This window comes from Cynocephalus volans, chromosome 10 (assembly GCF_027409185.1).
Source record: "Cynocephalus volans isolate mCynVol1 chromosome 10, mCynVol1.pri, whole genome shotgun sequence".
Lineage (NCBI taxonomy): Eukaryota > Metazoa > Chordata > Mammalia > Dermoptera > Cynocephalidae > Cynocephalus > Cynocephalus volans.
Window position 1 is genome coordinate 117495066 of NC_084469.1, and position 17071 is coordinate 117512136.

Sequence of the window (17071 nt, forward strand, 5' to 3'; positions counted from 1 at the left end):
ACAAGAAAACCTCCGCCAGTGCCGTTCAGTCTCAGCGTCCTCTGGCCCTAGGTGTCGGTCCTCTTTGTCCTCCTCTAAAACAAAGCTGAGGACAGCCCCTCTCTCCTAGGGTAGCTGTGAGGACAGGCTGAGGTTTACTTGCAAAGCCCTCAGCGCAAAAGCACAAAGCCTGGCCTGTCATAAGCTCCCAGCCAATGGTGACAACTGTGCTTGCGTGTAGAGACCTATATGTCTCACATAACCGCTTTGAACATGGCCAAGTGACATTTTATAGTACAAATGACATGTACTCCAGCCTCGGGCATTGCTGCTGCCAGGGGCTCTGAGTGCCCTCGGAAGCACCTTCCTGCTGGCTCAGGGCCCAGCCCAGGGTGCTGCAGGCCACCTGCCCCACACACGGTTCCTCTGCAGACTACTGTGGGTGGTCTAGGTTTTGAACAGGGTCCAGTAAAGACGTGGGTCCACCAGTTGAGTGCAGGTGGTGAACTCTGTTTGCACAGGTGAATTGATTGGGATTTTTAAAAATTGTGGTGAAATTCATATGACATAAAACGAACCACTCTGAAGTGTACAGTTCAGGGGTATTACACAATCACAGTGCTGTGCCCCCATTGCCTCCATCTAGTACGAAACGTTTCCATTACCCCACAGGAGACCTCGTGCGTGAAGCAGTCACTCCCCATCCCCCACCCCGCCCTGGGCAACCACTGATCTACTTCTGTCTGTGTGGATTTGCTTGTTCTGAACATTTCGTATAAATGGGATCATATAGTGGTCCTCATGCTGTTTCAGGGTTCATCTGTCCTGTAGCATGTGTCTGTTTTTCCTTCCTTTTTATGATCCCACTGTATGGATAGACCATATCCTATCCATTCACTGGGTGATGGACATTTGGGTTGTTTCCATCTTTTGGCTACTGTGTTTTTTTTGGATTTTGATTTTTGGCTACTATGAACAGTGCTGCTATGAATACTTGTGCAAAATTACTTGTTTGAATGCCTTTTTGCAATTGTTTTGGGTATATTATATACCCAGGAATGGAATTCCTGGGTCATATGTAATTCTGTCTTTAACTTTTGAGGAACCCAATTTGGATCTTAATGGATTAATCTGGAACTGTTGCTCCCCTGCATTGATGCCGTGTGGTGCGGTGGCCGGGCACAGGACGGGTGGCACATAGCTCTGGGTTTGGGTCTAACCTGAGCCACTTACTTGCTGTGTGGCCTCTGGCGAGTTACTTGCCCTCTCTGCATCTCCATTTCCCCATCTGCTGAGTGCAGGATGGTGCAGTGAGCACTGAGGGAGATGATGCCTGCCAGGTGCCTGGCCCCGTGCCTGGCTCTGAAGTGTAAATTAAGTGGGAGCGCTTATACCTTTTAGGGTTGAAATTTGTTCTGTTTGGAGCCCGTTCCCGCCCACTCAGATTCTGAGGCTCTGGAGGCTCTAAGCACTTGTGGGCGGCAGTCAGCAGAGATGGTGTGCAGGGCGCTCAGCAAGAGGAGTGATGCATGGAAGAAACTCAACGTGCCCAGCCGGCCGGGGTTCCTCGTTGTACCCTGAAGAGCCTCAGCCCCCTGAGAATATTATTTTTAAAGCAGCTCAGCTGATTGGAAAAGTACCAGCTGTTGGAGGGGGGGGCGGCAAGGCAGCTCTATGCTTGCGGGTGCTGCAGCGGGAGCCCAGTAAGTGGCATTGTCACCAGCCAGGCCATTCCTGGTCCTTTGAAGTGGGGGGGGTCTTCTCCCCACTTCACAGATGGGAAAAGAGAGGCTCTGAGAGGCTGGTGCAAGGACATTCAGCTCAGAGATGCACATCTGGGAGCTGAATCCCCACTGTATTCTTTGCACAAGCCCACACTCTGTTTCACTAGATTTGCGTGAGTGGCCGGCATCAGTGTAGGGAGGCGGCAGGACACAAGCAGGAGGATGGAACCTGCCACGGGTGTGGGGGCTTCAAGGCACCAGGCTCCAGGCAGCCATGGGGACGGGGACCTCGCTTGGTGGTACGGCATTAATAATGACCATGTTTCGCTGGCTGACCACTCCCAGCTCTGCCAGGCTTGGAGCTGCTGTTGGATAGATGCCCGTTCCCAGCCCACTGCCCTGGGGCTCCCACTGCGCCCCTGCGATGCTGCTGCCCTGGCTCAGGGCCTTTCTCTGGGCCCAACCAGCACTGTCGACTCCTTTCCTACTCCCCACGCCTCGGCTACTCCTGGTGGTCATCTCCCCACCTGCCCTCCGGTCTGTCCTGACTTAGGACAGGGACCCACTACTCTTCCCTTCCTGGTCCCTTGAGACTTTCCTGTGTGACAGTCTTTCCTGCTAACCAGGACAGAGAAATGGAAGAGATGAAGTTGCAAAGCTTCTAGAATAGGACATAAAACATTATTTCGAGTTCAGTCTTGGTCTCCCTGTCTTGTTGGAATAGCTCATTTACAGATGTGCCGTGGTTAACTGTGTTTACAGAGTGGTCGGTCTGGCCTTTGGCCTTGGAGTGTCTTGCCTGGTAAGTGTCTTTGTTTGCCTGGGGCCTTGGGCCATACAATATAGTCCATACTAAGGCCATGTGGTGTCAGCCACCCGGGTGGTCAGCCAAGTCTAAGTGACCAGGCCCCAGAAAAGACTCTGGACATGAGGCTCAGGGAGCGTTCCTGGTTGCCAGTACCCCGGGCATGTTGTCACATCTTGTTGCTGGGAGAATTACGTGCGGTCTGCATTACTCTGCTGGAAGCTCTGGGCCTTGTCTGGACCCTGACCATGAGCCTCTTCCCTCTGCTGATTTCAGTCTGAGTCTTTTGCTGTCATAAGCCATGACTGAACTAGAACTGCTTTGCTGAGTCCTTCTAGTGAATTACTGAGCCTGAGGGTGGTCTTGAGGACCCTGAACTTTACAACAAGCATGAGCTTATTTGTCAAAATACCTACACCATGAAGTTATCACCTCCATTTTACAGATAAGAAAACTGAGGCTCAGAGGGACTTGGTTAAAGTTTCAGAGCAAATAAGGGGCTGTCCTGAATTGATGTTGCCTGGCGCCCCATGCACCCTGACAACTCACCTCCCCCAGCTGTTAGGAACCAGAAAACAGGACACAGAAGCATAACACACATCATTCCCAGCCAGAGTTTATTGGTGCTGATGCCCACCAGTTGCTGTCTACTATCCTGGCACTGATTATGTGGGTTCTACCACCACATGTGGGTCAGCCTAGGCTAGGTTGGGCACTACGGGGTCACGGCTCCTACTAAGTGGAGGGATGTCAATGAGGAAGGGAAGAGGAGAGAGGTGGTGGCTGGCCAGGAGGAGTCCTGCTGAGCCTCGGCCACTAGAGTAGGAGGGAGGCCAGAGGCGGACTGGGCATGGTGGGGGCTGGTCATGCATGGCCACTTGAGGGTGGGAGGAGAGGCCAGGAATGAGAGGCTGGTTGCTGGCTCAAGGAAGCCTCCCCTGTCACCGACAACCTCTGGCTTCAGCAGGACCCCAGCAGTGCAGACACTGCCCTGCCAGCGAGGGTGGGGGGTGTGGGAGATTCCAGGGGGAAGGGGCCCTCCTTCACGCCAAACAGTGGGGAAAATACATTCTTGTTTAGAAGTATACTGAAAAGACAGCTCATGTACCAAAGTTTCTAGAAAAGATGGGTCGTCCTTTACAAGAAGAGGGGGAAGGGCAGTGGGCACATCTGCAGGGCCTCGGGGATGTGGTCAGTCTCAGCCCACGGTGCACCAAGCAGCTAGAGGTGGCAGGAGAGAGAAACATTAGGAAGGGGGCTTGTTGGGAACCAGCATCCCCTTCCCCTCGTTTTCTGTGGGGGCTGCGGCTGGCAGGGGACAGGCAGGGTGGCACGCTTCCCCTCTCCTGCCCCCCACTTGCTGCAGGCCAGAGGAGTACTTCCTGCAAGAATGTGCCCTTATTCAACCAGTGCCAGCTCTGTGCCATGCCAGGGCTGGCCTGACGCCATGGTACAGATGGCAGTGGTGGCCCTGAGTAGGAAGCAAGCAAAGCAAGGCTTTGGACCTTCTGTGTGATGCACAGGTGCTGGCTGGTCACCCAGGCAAATCACACACCTGGCAGGTAAATTCAGACTGGCTGTGGATGCGGGCAGGGGACCTGCTGGGGATTGGGTATGCTTGCTGCCAGCTGCTGCCCTTTGGCTCTTGCCCTCCTCTTGAGTCAGTGTCTCTGTGTGGAGACAGCTGCTGCTACCCCTGGCTGTCACTGCTGTTCTGGGCCCTCACTCCTGCCCTCTACCTGGCACCGAGATCCTGGAGAGGGCCTCAGGCTGGCTCAGCGTGTCCACCTTGACATGCCGGAATGCCTTGCACACAGGGCTTTGCAGGTGCCTGCAACCCAAGGGGACATGTGTTAGTTGTGGGGCTTGGCTGGGGGTCTGGGAGCCTCTGGGAGAGGGTCTAGTTCTAATCCTAGCTCTGCCTGAGATGGGGAGCTCAAAAGCAAGAGTGGGCTGGTTTGGGCTCTGAGTCTCTTTGGGAAGAGAAGAAGGCTAGTCCCCAGTGAGGCTGACCACCAACGCTGGGGGACAGTGGCCAGTTTCTTGCCTTCCAGTGAGCTTTAATGGAAAGACTTTCTTGGGCTGACCCTGTGGCTCACTTGGGAGAGTGCGGCGCTGGGAGCGCAGCAGCGCTCCCACCGCGGGTTTGGATCCTATATAGGGATGGCCGGTTCGCTCACTGGCTGAGCGCGGTCACAAAAAAGAACAAAAAAAAAAAAAAAAGAAAAAAAAAAAGAAAGACTTTCTGGACTGAGGCCAGTACCCCACACACCCTGCTGGGTCAACCTGTCCTGGGAATGAGAACAGGTCTAAGTGCACAAAGATTCTACCTCCCAATGTACCCTGGGAGGGGGTGTGACTGTCACGTGCCTTGTACGACACTGAAGCCTCGAGAGGTTTAGTCTCTTGTTCCCAAGTCAACGAAGTGTGGACAGGAGACCCAGAGTCCTTCCCTGTGTCACTCACCTCCCATGGCAGCCCCACCCCCCTGGGGTCCTCAGCCTGTCAACACATGTGAGTGTCCAGCAGGGAAGCAGGACAGTGAGGGCTGCGGAGCTACCCACAGGCTGCCCTTCCTGCCAGCCTGGCAGTGCTGGAGGGATGGGGAGCGCCCGGCGAAGCAGAACCATTAGGGGTGTGTGTTGGATATCCCTGTCTCAAGCCAGGGAGGGGAGCCACTTGCCCTGGATGTGTTCCGAGCAGGTGACAGAGCCACAGACGGAACCCCACAGTGGCCATCAGAGCCCATCTCCTACCATCTCACCACCCAGCTCCCTGGTCAGCACTCAGCAGCTCAGCTTTGACGAGGTTCACCGATGGAGCAATGGGTCACATGGGTACTGAGTTACCTTCTCTGCATCAGGCCCTGGACTGCGTAAGATGTTCAGTGAGGCAGAGCCTCAGCCCTCAGTGGCCAGTCAAGGAGGAATGGGGTATTTTAGGAGGTACAGAGGAGGGACCGGAAACTCAGGGGGTGGGGGGGTGGAATCAGGAGGGCTTCCTGGAGGAGGCCGCTGGAGCTGGACCTGGAAGAGTGAGCTGAAAGGGTGAGGCCGGGAGGGCTTGGGGAGGGGATTGTAACCCTTAGAGCAGCAGTTTCATGCACACGTGTGCAACTGCCTTGCTGTCAGATTCAGAGACTTGGCAGGGCTGGGGCTGCCTGGGAACCTGCACTGAAAGAGCCCAGCGGAGTGTGAGGGGTCTCACTACATGCCAAGAAACACCACCTCCATCTGCACCAGGGCACGTGTCAGCCAAGTGAGGCAGGCATTCTAGCCAGTAGATGCTTCTGGAACATGGTGGCTGGACTCATTATTCCCATCCTCTCATGGATAGTCTGGGGTCAAGGAAAGGGACCCTAGGGACCACGCAACCCCACCCCACCATGGCCCCCTCACCTAACCTACAGCTGCCTGCCTGGTACATTGGGTCACCTCCACCATAGCCTGTCACCTAACCCACAGCTGCCGGCCTGGCACACGGGGACACCCCCACCATGGCCTGTCACCTAACTCAAAGCTGCCGGCCTGGCATGTGGGGACATGGCTGCACCCACCTCCTCCACTGCTCCTCCGTCTCCCAGAACTCGTAGATGACGAAGGTAAAACCGTCCGACAGCCTCACCGCGGCGATGCTGCAGGGATAGAGGCAGGGAGTCTGCGCACGGACGGGAGCAGCCCTCGCCCCTGTGGGCTGCCCGCTGGAACACGGACACACACAAATGCCTCCTCCACCTCCTTCCCTGGCCCTGCCCTGCCCTCGAACGCGCCTTGCCGGGGGGACTCAAGAGTCAGGCTCGGGGATAACCTCGAGCCTGGAAATGTGAGGCTGGCGAAGGCTGGGGACACCAGGGCAGTCTGGGTATGGCGGCCACCTTGTCCCCACAATGGGGGCCTCTGCTTTTCCAATCAGAATATCTCGGAGCCTCCAGGACCAGCCACCAGGTCTGTTTGGAACAAGGCCTGGCCCCTTAGAGTGGCCAGCAGTTATTTGTTGAGCAGATCATAATGAAATGTAATTGTAAAAGGCTTCATATTCATTAAAAAACTTTACCTTTAAAAAACAAAGCATGTTCCTCTTTCATAAGCACTCTCTCATTTAATCCTTAAAACAATCTCTTTAAGTTGGACCTGGCCTGACAGGGGGAAACAGACTGAGGGAGGGTCTTCCCCAGGGGGAGCATCCCACAGGCCAGGCAAGTCCCATGTCACTTCTGAATGACCAGTGTGACCCAGGGCACGTCATTCACCTTGTTTTAAACAGGGCAGATGCTACGTGACTCTTGGAGCTTCAGAGAGGGCAGGAGGACAGGGGGTGTCTCCAGGACCTTGTGGAATGTGGTAGCCCTGGGGGAGCAAGGGCCCCCTCCCAGGCGACATCATTTGGTGTCACTGTCCTGCTCCCATCTGGCCTCTCCTCTGCTCGCTTTCACACACTCAGCAGAACTAACCCTCCAGCCCTCCTTCAGGAGGATTCTGTCACGGGTGAATGTTCCCCTGTATAATTACAGGCAATTCCAGGTTTTGCCACACAGGATGGAAGCAGAGAAACAAGGCCGCTAATCATATCATTAGTTCATTACACTCTGGCCTAAAATTACATGTGGAGCTGCGGGCTCCTAACTTGATGAGCGGACATGGGGCAGAGGCTGGGGACACGTGCTGCCCACTGATCAGATGGAACCTGTGGCCTCTGCCAGATGTGGATAGTGCCGCTTCTGGGTCTTTCTCTCCATCAACAGGCAAAGGTCATCACAAGAAACTTGGCTCATCTGTTTGGTGACTGCAGCGCCATGAAAGCAGTTATGGAGCAGGCAGGCTCAGGGTGCAGTGAGGACACGCAGTCATTCAACAAACAGGCGTGGAGCCCTACTGTACGCCCTGGGGACCGGTGCGCCTGGTCCGCGCCCTGTGAGGAAGGGGCTGCACGGTGGGTGTGTACCAAGCAGCACAACAGGTGGGCCGAGTGATGCGATGAGGGGGCAGAGCTCAGCCTGAAGGGTCAGCACCAGTTGCATGGGGGTGGCTGGGCACCTCGTCTCCCTCCCTCCCAGGCCTGGGCCCCCTTCTCTCTTGCTGCTCACTGCTGTGTGGCCTTAGGCACCGTGTGCACCCAGCAGCCCCAACCCCTGCCCAGCCCCATCCCTGCCAGGAGCTGCAGACTTGTCTTTCAGCACCTTGTCTTCTGCAGCTCAGTAAATGGCACAGTCCTCTGTCAAAACTGTGAAGCCAAGGAAACTGGGAGCCCACCGTGTCTCCTCTCCCACATCTTCCCATTCACTCTCTTAGCAAATCCAGCCAGTGCCACCCACCATGCCAAGGACACCCCATCACCCCCTCCCTGGTGACTGCAGGGTCTCCTCCTGGGTTGCCCAGCCCTTCCTCACACAACGGGGACAGGACTGAGTCTTGCTCCTGTGTATGCATCTCCAGCACGGTCCACTGGCCTGCTGCACTTGGCAGGAATGGGTCCTGCCACCATGCCAGGTCCTCTCCCCCATGTTGCTCTGTTCAGCCGCACTGGCTGCTTTCTTTTTCTCAAACGCTGCCTCCCGCTGCCACCCCAGCTCTCAGCTGCCTCTGCCCTGGACACTCCAGCTTGCGTTGTGCAGGTCAAGCTGCTCATCACGCAGGCCTTGGTGACAGGCGGCTGTGCAGTCAGAGACTCCTCAACCTCGAGCAGCCTCTCCCCAAAGTGCCTTCTCTGGCAAGACCTTGTTTCCTGGCCTCCGCAGCACCTACCACCATCTGGAACCATCTTTGTCTGCCCCTGTCCCACCAAGAATAAATATTTAGCTAGAACAGCCACCTGCCTACCTGGTTCACAGCTGTGTCCCAGGGTCCAGAGCCTGCCCCTAGCAGGCTCCCAGGAAACAAGAGGGTGCAGAACATGAGCTCTCAGGATGGAAAAAAAACCACTGGAGAGGGAGGGAATCGAGGTAGGGAACCGGCACAGAGGCCACGGCTACTGGGCACTGACAGGCAGGCCAGAGGGCTGGCCGTGTAGACAAGAAGGGAGAGAGCCGGGCGGCTGGTGCCCACAGCTCTCTTGGGCCACCACCAGCAGGGCTGTGGTCTTTTGTAGACCCTCAGATGTGGCCACGGCCACCAGCTCAGCTTTGCTGAGGAGCAATACAGGCCTGGGTGCAGGGAAGGGATGGGAGGGGGAGGTCCCAAGGAGCCGCCCAAAGTTTGGAGACACAGGTGGGGGCTGTTGGCCCAGCTACCCCCACCCCCACTGAGGACTCCTCCTGGGTGTCTCAGCACAGACCAGGAGAAAACCTGGTGGCTACTGTTTCTCAGGCATTTCCCTCTGGCCTCACGTCCTCTCCTTTTTCTTCCATCCTTTATAATTTGCTGAGCGCGAGCTACATGCCAGGCCGGGTGCTAGGTGTACGACGACGGCCACAGCAGCAGCTCGCACCGGGGGCACGTGGACAGTGTCTGGTCCGGCCTGAGCCCTTCATATCCCTACTCCACTTATGCTCCCACAACCCCCGCCAGCAGGTCCTGTTGTTGGCCCCACTTTGTAGACGAGTAAGCTGAGGCCAAGGAGATGAAGTCACTTGAAGTGACTTGCGACGCGTGTGCACAGCCGGGAAGAAGCTGAACACAGCTCCCCTAATCACCCTGCTGTACGTTTCCCTGGGGCACGGTCTGTTCTCAGGGCTGAGGCTGGTCCTGCCCCATCTACCACACCAGGCAGAGCCCCCGCCACCATCCACCGTGCTGTGGCTCACTCACTGGAAGCAGGTCCTCGCCCCGGCGGTGCCCCGCAGGTACTGTCGCAGGGAGTCCAGGAACTCGCTCAGCTGCTCGGGGCACACGGCCATCTCCTGCCGGACCAGCTGCAGGTGCTGCCGGGCCAGAGAGTGAGTGCGGTGGGCGCCCCCTCAGCTCCCTGCCAAGCCCTCCCCCAAACCCCACCCAGCCTCCAATGCCTCCCTTCTGAGGGGACAGGACAATTGGGCCAAAATAAAGCCAGACACAACCCCCGCCCCAACACACACATGGTTTTCATTCTCACACATGAAAACTGGCTAAAAAGGACTAGAACTGAGCCAAATGCAGAAAGTAGTCCCCACAAATGGTGAGAAACAGGCAAGGGTGTTTAAAGAGGCCCTATGAATGTCCATTGTGCCTACAAGACATCCAGGTCCCTGAGACCAGCAGAACCAGGCACCAGCAAAGTCCCTTTCTGATTGATTCAGCGTTTTGGCATCACTGTCTTGCCAACTGCTTTGCTCCAGGCAAAACTTCTTTTGATTAGAGTCCCTGGAGCCTCGAAGAACACCTGGGCCAGGGCAGGGTCTGGGGGCCAAGTGTTAGGGCTTCATCTTCCCTGGTGGTGGTTCTGGGCAGGAGGGGTAGGTTAGAGACATAAATCCACCCGGATCTTGACAGTCCTGGCTTAGGCAGAGATGAGGCCATGGGAAAGCAGGGGAAAGAGGGTCTCAGGGAAGGGGTCTCACCATGTTGGTGCCTTCTTCATCTGAGAGGCGCTGCTGCAGGTCAAACCAGAGTGTCTGAAACAATGAAGCACAAAGTGACACTAGAGACACAGGCCACCTCCACCAGAGAGGCCTCCAGGTCCCACCACAGCGACACTAGAGCACTCGGGACCACCACAGAGCTTCAGCACCCCTGCCCTAAGGTGCCAGGGGATCTGGGAACCCCTGGGCTGGTGGGAGCTCCTAGAGGCCAGGCCTCACTGGACAGGGCTCAGTCCACGCTCCATGCACAGTGCTGGCTCAGAGGGAACCCAGGAAGGCAGGGCTGGGGACCAACCACAGGAGGTGGCAGAAAATCCCTTCTGGCCCGGGCATCTCGGGGCACTGGAAGGCACAGAGGCCAAGCCCACCCACTGCAGAGGGCACAAAGGAGACTCTGAGTGTTTTGCTGGGGTGGGAGGTCTCAGGAGAGGCAGGGGTGGGGACTCAAGAAGCCCCAATCCAGGATGCTGCTGTTTTTTGCCTCAGTGGCTGGCAACAGCCCTGAGGTTCCCCATCAACTTACAACTCACCCAAATCACAATCCCTGGCACCTCACGAATGTAATGGTCGGAATGGAGTGATACATTCCTTCTCCCTGGCCTTCCCCAGGTCCTGAGCTAAATGGTTTGCAAATACATCTTACTTAACTTTTCAGACTCCCTGAGGTGGGTACTGCCCCACTGTAAGTCCCTGTAGCAGGAACCATGTCAGCTCTGTGTCATCGGTACCTGGTGTCTACTAGGTACCTGCTGACCACTCACTGATGCTCAACGGTCACTATTTCATAGGAGACAACCCTGGGCTCCGAAGGTCACAAAAGCTGGTTAAGTGTCACAGCCTGGGTTTGGACCGAGTATCTCTCCCCACCTGACACAAAGAATCATGATTCTTCTTCCTTTCACTGGTGCACCGCGACAATCGCCACCTCTGTGCCTATCCCTGTCCATCCTGCATGAGGACAGACTGCAATCTCATGAGCACACGTGTGAGGCCTATCAGCTGGCTGTCAAGGAAAACAGCGGCAGGTGAGCAGGCTGTGGTGTGCAATCCCACCTTACAAGTCTCAGTGTCTGAAGAAAGGGCGCTGTAGGGGCCGATCCTGGAGAGGGTACTGACTTCTCCCGGACGCGTTACGCGAACGTGCTTTAAGTGCTGACGGTGTGCCTGGCAGGAGCGTCTGTCTCCATCGTTTCACAATCGTGTATGTGGGTTCCCCGAGAGCAGAGGCACGGGTCTGCCCCACCGCTCTCCAGCCTCGCCGCCCCAGCGCCTCCATCCTCCCAGCCCAGGCAGAGCCCGGAAGCGGCTCCGGTTGGCCCGCGAAAGGGCGGGGCCGGAGCCAGGCCCGGATTGGCTCCTGCTCGCGGCCTGGGCCAATCAGAGGCCGGGGACGAGGGCCCCGACCCGTCTCCAGGACGCCCAGGTGCTCCTCGGTTACCAGCCAGCCTGGTTGTTAGGGCGACCGGGCGCTAAAAATAAGCTGCAAAGAGCCTCCCTCCCGAGGCGCCTGCCGAGTTGTTATGACAACTGGGCCGCAGGGTCCCGCCGAGCCGCTCTCACCCCGACAGTCGGCTTCAAGGGGGAGCGATCCCACCCCGGCCTCCGCACTGCAGGGGGCGCGCCTGCCTCCTGCCTCGGACTTCCCTCCAAGTGACAGACTGTGCGTCCCTCCCGGTGGGGAGCCCCTCGAATCCCTCCCCCTGCGACCCTCAAACCCAGCAAAGCAGCAATGCCCTTAGCAAACGATGTTAAAAAAATACAGAAAAGTAGAGGAAATGTGAAATCACCTCTATGCTAGGGCTCTGAGACACCTGTTATCCTGGTTTATGTAGGTGTGTGGGTGTGGTGCGTGCATGTGTACAGGTTTTGGTAGTGGAATGACTGATAATAATTGCTAACATTGCTAATATTAAATGCTAACTATGACCAGGGGCTCTGTGCTAAGCCATAAGGCATCATTTTATTTCATCTGAACAACGCCCCTGTGAGAGGTAACATTCTGCTGATTATTTTCTCTTTCATCAGAGGAGGAATCTGAGGCTCAGAGAATGTAAGTCACTGGCCCAAGGCACACAGCTGTTAAGCAGTACAGCCAGAGTTGGGATGTTGACAGTCTGATACCTGAGCCCATGCAGCTGGTAAGCCCTAAGGCACACTGTTTTCTTTCCTCCACCAAATGGTCATGTTGTGAGTACTCTACCGAGTCACAAAACATTCTCTGAAAACGTGATTGTGTAAAGGTTGTGTCCTTTGCTATTACTGTGGATGGGCCACATCATCTCCTTGTTTCTAAGCTGTCCTGAATCATCACAGTGTCTCATTCATCCATGTGCCACTTCCTGCTCCCACCTGCTTAGGCCACCCCTGCCTTAGAGCAAAGTCTCCTTCAAAGTTGAAGTTACATCCCTTGCAGCAGGGACCCTGTTGGCTACTCTCTGCTCCTGGAGACGTCCCTCTTGGCCACTCACTCACCCTCCCAACAGCCCCCTTTTACCAGGGGCCTCTCCTTAGGCCTGTACAACACACATATTCCCCAGGGTCTGAGCCTTAGTTGAGTTCTCCATTGCCACACCCCACCTGGTGATGGGGGTCTTTTCCATGGCCCCTGTCCCCTCTGCAGCCCTGACTTCTGTCCTGAAGTCCAGGCCTAACTGCACGCCCCAGGGGCTGGGAAGAGAGGAGGGATCACAGTGGGCACGTGGCTGGGGCTTACCCTGTTCTCCAGCCTCCCAATCAGCTCTGCCAACCGGCTGACCTGGGCTTCCAGGCCCTCCTCCTTTGGGTCCGAGGTGGCTGAGAAGGAGAAACAGACACCCTGATGGTGGGAGGGACAGGGCCAGGCCTGAGGGGGAAGGGAACACCCAGACTGATCCTACCCCCGGTCACTGTCACAGCCAGGGCACTCTCAGAATTCCTCCAAAGCCCCGGCCACTGCCCCGACCTCTGGCCACTGCTCTCTCACCAGACAGAGGGCTCCTCCCTTGGTCCGTGGCTGTGAGCTTCTGGTTGGGGGTGTAAGGCAGACTGGGGCTTCCATACCAGGTCTCCACCATGCCGTGGCTGGGTTTGCTGTGGTTCTGTCTGCAGTTTGAGAGGGGGAAACACACAGACTACGGTGTTGGCTGCAGGGCCCTGACACTTGCAGCAGCTTCAGCAGGCATTTGTGTAGCGCTGGCTGTGGGCTGAGATGTGCCCAGTGTTCGCCCTGGGGAACCTCACCCCTGTGAGGTGGGCATTACCGCTTTTGCTTTCACGGAGGTGGAAATGAGGCCCATAAAGCAGGTGACTCAGTCAATGCCTTGCCCCAGCCAGAACTTGAACTCAGCTCCATTCTAGGACCCCATGCCCAGGCCCTGTTCCTGAGAGATTCAGGTGCAGGGCTGGAGTGAGGCTAAGCCAGGAGCCTACCCTATCCCAACAGTTCACAGCCTCCTGGGCAACCGCTGAGCCCATGCTGTGAAGATACCAAGTCCCCGTCCTTCCCCACCTCACTGGAAGCCAGTTTGGTGTTTGGTGCCCTCTGGGGTGGGTGACCTGGGTTTGTACCAGCAATCTGCCACCCCCCCAAAAGGAACCCTAAGAGACAGTTGGGGACATAACAGGACAGAAAGCTGTGATCAGCCAGGCCCTAGAGAGAGGGGCCAGGCCCCACCTCCTGGCCCTGAACCCTCTACTGAGTTCCAACACACGCTGGTGAGCACAGCCCCCACGCACCCTGACAGACACAGCTAGCCAGGGAGGTGCATACACCCTACTCCCTGAGCACTGTGCCTGGCACATAGGGACTCAACAAATGCATGGTGAATATCCAAACCCTCCCGTGCAAAGGGATGCTGGAAAACTCACCACATACAAATACACAAACACACACAGTGCCCCTGTGCATGGCTGACGTGCCCCTCTCAACACTACCCCCTCCTTCTTTGAGCATTGTTGCCTCGGTGCATTCTGGAATTTGTCTCCTATGAACCTTGAAAGCTCAGCAAGGCTCTCCCATGTGCTGAAGGGGCAAACCCAACTCCCCGGGGTGGCAGGTGTTGAACCAGCGGCTTCTGACTGGAACACGACATCCTGGAGGCTGCTCTGGGGCCGGTAAACAGAACAGATGGCCCTGGGGACCCACGGCCAGGAGCCAAAATAGCTGGGACTTAAGGTGGTCTGAGGTGGGGGCATGTGGAACAGGTGTATCTCCCCATCATGACATGCCATCCCTTCCACCAATGTCCCAATTCGGGGTGGCAGGTATAACCATCACCATGTCATAGGGCAGGAAATCACTGATGAAAATCACGCAGCAATACTATCTATTCTGTGGCAGGATAAAAACGGCAAGGTTTTCACCAAGATAGTGACAAAACACAAAGGAAATGTGTCAGCTTCCAGAGTGGTGGCTGTTAACTTTGGGGACCCTCAGAATCACATGACTGACCACAGATGTAGAGTCCTGGGCTCATCTCCCAGGGATTCTAACCAGTGGGTGTGGCCTGGGACCCAAGACTCTGCATTTTAAGTTTTCCCGGTGATTAGGCCGCAGGCACTCAGAGCAAACATACTTTGGGAACAGCATCATGAAGTGGCCTTCACAATCTTACCTGAATGGGACCTGCCCTCACCAAACAAAAGACACATACTCAAACCCCCAACCCACAGCAAGCCAGCATCCTGGCTGGGCTGGCCTCTCTGCCTGGGAAACTCAAGGCTGTGTCCAGAGGAAGTCAAGGCTCCACAGAGCTTGGGCGCGGACACGTGGCTGTTGCTCTGTATTTTCTCTACTCAGCCTTTGTGCCAGGCACACAGACTGTTCTGGGAGGAGCTGGGCGGAGAGGAGTCTTGGGACAGCAAATGGTACTGGTGGGCTGGGGGGAGAGGACTGCTCCTCTCTAGACCCCAGGTCACAGCCTCAACACAGCATTGCCGCCCACGCGGGATCTCGGGATTTTCTGTGGTTATGGGCACATGAGCGAGGCCTTACATAACACTGAGTACACCATGAGAAAACCACTCCATTTTCACTCTTTCAAGCCTCCCGAGAAAGTCTCAATTTGGTGCTACCCTGTCTTCAATGTCTCTCTCAGATCTCCCAGCCTCTCTTAACAGAGAGGGAGCAAACTTAGGCTACTTCTTTGTTGGTTACTCCATTGATGGCACGTGAGACTCATTTTCCAAGTAACCACACACTGTTTCTTCAATTTATTTCCAGTTGTAAAAACTGGGCCCAGCAATAGAACAGTTCCACCTAAACAAGTGGTATGGGGATGTGGTAAAATTGATTAGTCTGGGAAATAGTGCCTTATGGTATGAAGGCATGCACGTACCATATGTACACCAGGCATTCTCCTGAGCACGTACTTTCTCATTCAATCCTACAGTGACTGGGCGGTTAGGTATATAATTGTCCCCACATTACAGTTGGCAAAATGGAGGCCCAGAGAGGTACAGCAACTTTCCCAAGGTCACCCAGCTCCTAGGTAAACAAACACCCCAGTAAGCAGCAGGCTGTGTGCGTATGTGTCGGCATGCCCCTGGAGACCTTGCAAGGCCCCATCACGCACCGGATCTGGCTGGTCTGCTCCTCGATGGCCTCCACTGCACTCTCCACGGAGCTCAGCAGCGATTGGATCTGATTGGCTGTCTCCTTCAGGAGGAAGCGGGTCACAAACCGGTCCACGTTGCTCCCGCCCTCGTATACCTGTGGAGAGTCGGGAAGGGCCCCAAGGACAAAGGTTGCGAGGGAATTTGGATGTGGGGTCTAGCACAGAAGTTATGGGGAGCACCTGGGGTCAGTGTCTCTGCCTTGCAGTGGGAAGAGGGGACCCCACTGCTCCCTGCATCTGGGAGGCTACAGAATCTCCAGGCAGGGGCTATGGAATCAGAGACGAGGCCTGAGTATTGGCTTCACCACTTACCAGCTCGGTGACCCTGAGCATGATGGTCACTGTAGTGTCTATCTTACAAGGCTGCAGTGAGGACTAAATGACAAAATGTATATACAATGCTCAGCATAGTATCTGTCACATAGTAAATACTCAGTAAACAGCAGCTGCTTTGATAAAGACAGTGATGGTGATGGTGGTGATGGCGGTTATGGTGGTGGTGGCGGTGGTGATGGTGGGGATGATGGTGGTGGTGGCGGTGGCAGTGGTGGTGGTGGTGGTGATGGTGATGGTGGTGATGGTGGTGAAGGTGACGAAGATGGTGATAGTGGTGATGGTGATTGTGTTGATGACGGTGGTGGTGGTGGTGGTGATGATGGTGATGGTGATTGTGTTGGTAATGGTGATGGTGGTGGTGGTGGTGATCGTGATGGTGGTGGTGGTGGTGGTGATGGTGGTGATTATGGTGATGACAATGGTGGTGGTGGTGGTGATGGTGGTGGTGGTGATGGTGGTGGTCATGATGGTGGTGGTCGTGATGGTGGTGGTGGTCGTGATGGTGATGGTGGTGGTGATGATGGTGGTGGTGATGGTGGTGGTGATGATGGTGGTGATGGTGATGATGTTGATGGTGGTGATGATGGTGGTGTTGGTGATGGTGGTGGTGGTGGTGGTGATCGTGATGGTGGTGATGGTGATGATGTTGATGGTGGTGATGATGGTGGTGTTGGTGATGGTGGTGGTGGTGGTGGTGATCATGATGGTGGTGATGATGGTGATGGTGGTGGTGGTAGTGATGGTGGTGATGGGGGTAATGGTGGCGATGGCAGCAGCAGTGCTGTTTTTATTGTTGTAACAGGGATAAAATACTAGGGAAGACGAATTCATAACCTCCTCTCCCTCCTTCTTCCTCCAAGGAGAATTCTTGGGTGCCTGGGTCTCCATGCTGCTAACTCAGTGAAATAACAGAAGAGAATCAAAAGCAGCCAAGTGGGTTAAACTGGCTTCCCCAAGAAAGCGCCTGAGGCTCAGCACTCAGAGGGAGGCAACAGAGGAGCAGGGAGGGACTGAAAGAGGGAGGCTTTGCAGATGCTCTGAGGAGGGGAACTGTGGGGAAAGATGGATAAAGAGGGTTTTCATCTAGTTTTGCACTGTGGTATGAGATAGAATTTCCTTTGTCAGGAGACCTCAAGAAAGG

General features: G+C 55.6%; 1 protein-coding gene across 2 annotated transcripts in view; it reads right to left on the reverse strand.

Moving 5' to 3' along the window:
• Nucleotides 1-3706: 3706 nt before the first annotated feature.
• Nucleotides 3707-17071, reverse strand: part of NECAB2 (N-terminal EF-hand calcium binding protein 2) — a 30425-nt gene continuing 17060 nt past the window's right edge. The window contains exons 6-13 of one of the 2 annotated variants that reach the window (XM_063113121.1): nt 15553-15689; nt 12963-13081; nt 12714-12793; nt 9980-10033; nt 9252-9364; nt 6065-6142; nt 4248-4339; nt 3707-3729 (exon numbers count right to left, since the gene is read on the reverse strand). In XM_063113121.1, the coding sequence (XP_062969191.1) occupies nt 3707-3729; nt 4248-4339; nt 6065-6142; nt 9252-9364; nt 9980-10033; nt 12714-12793; nt 12963-13081; nt 15553-15689 (696 nt within the window). The remainder of the gene's footprint in view (nt 3730-4247; nt 4340-6064; nt 6143-9251; nt 9365-9979; nt 10034-12713; nt 12794-12962; nt 13082-15552; nt 15690-17071) is intronic. The other variant, XM_063113122.1, reaches the window with a different exon arrangement.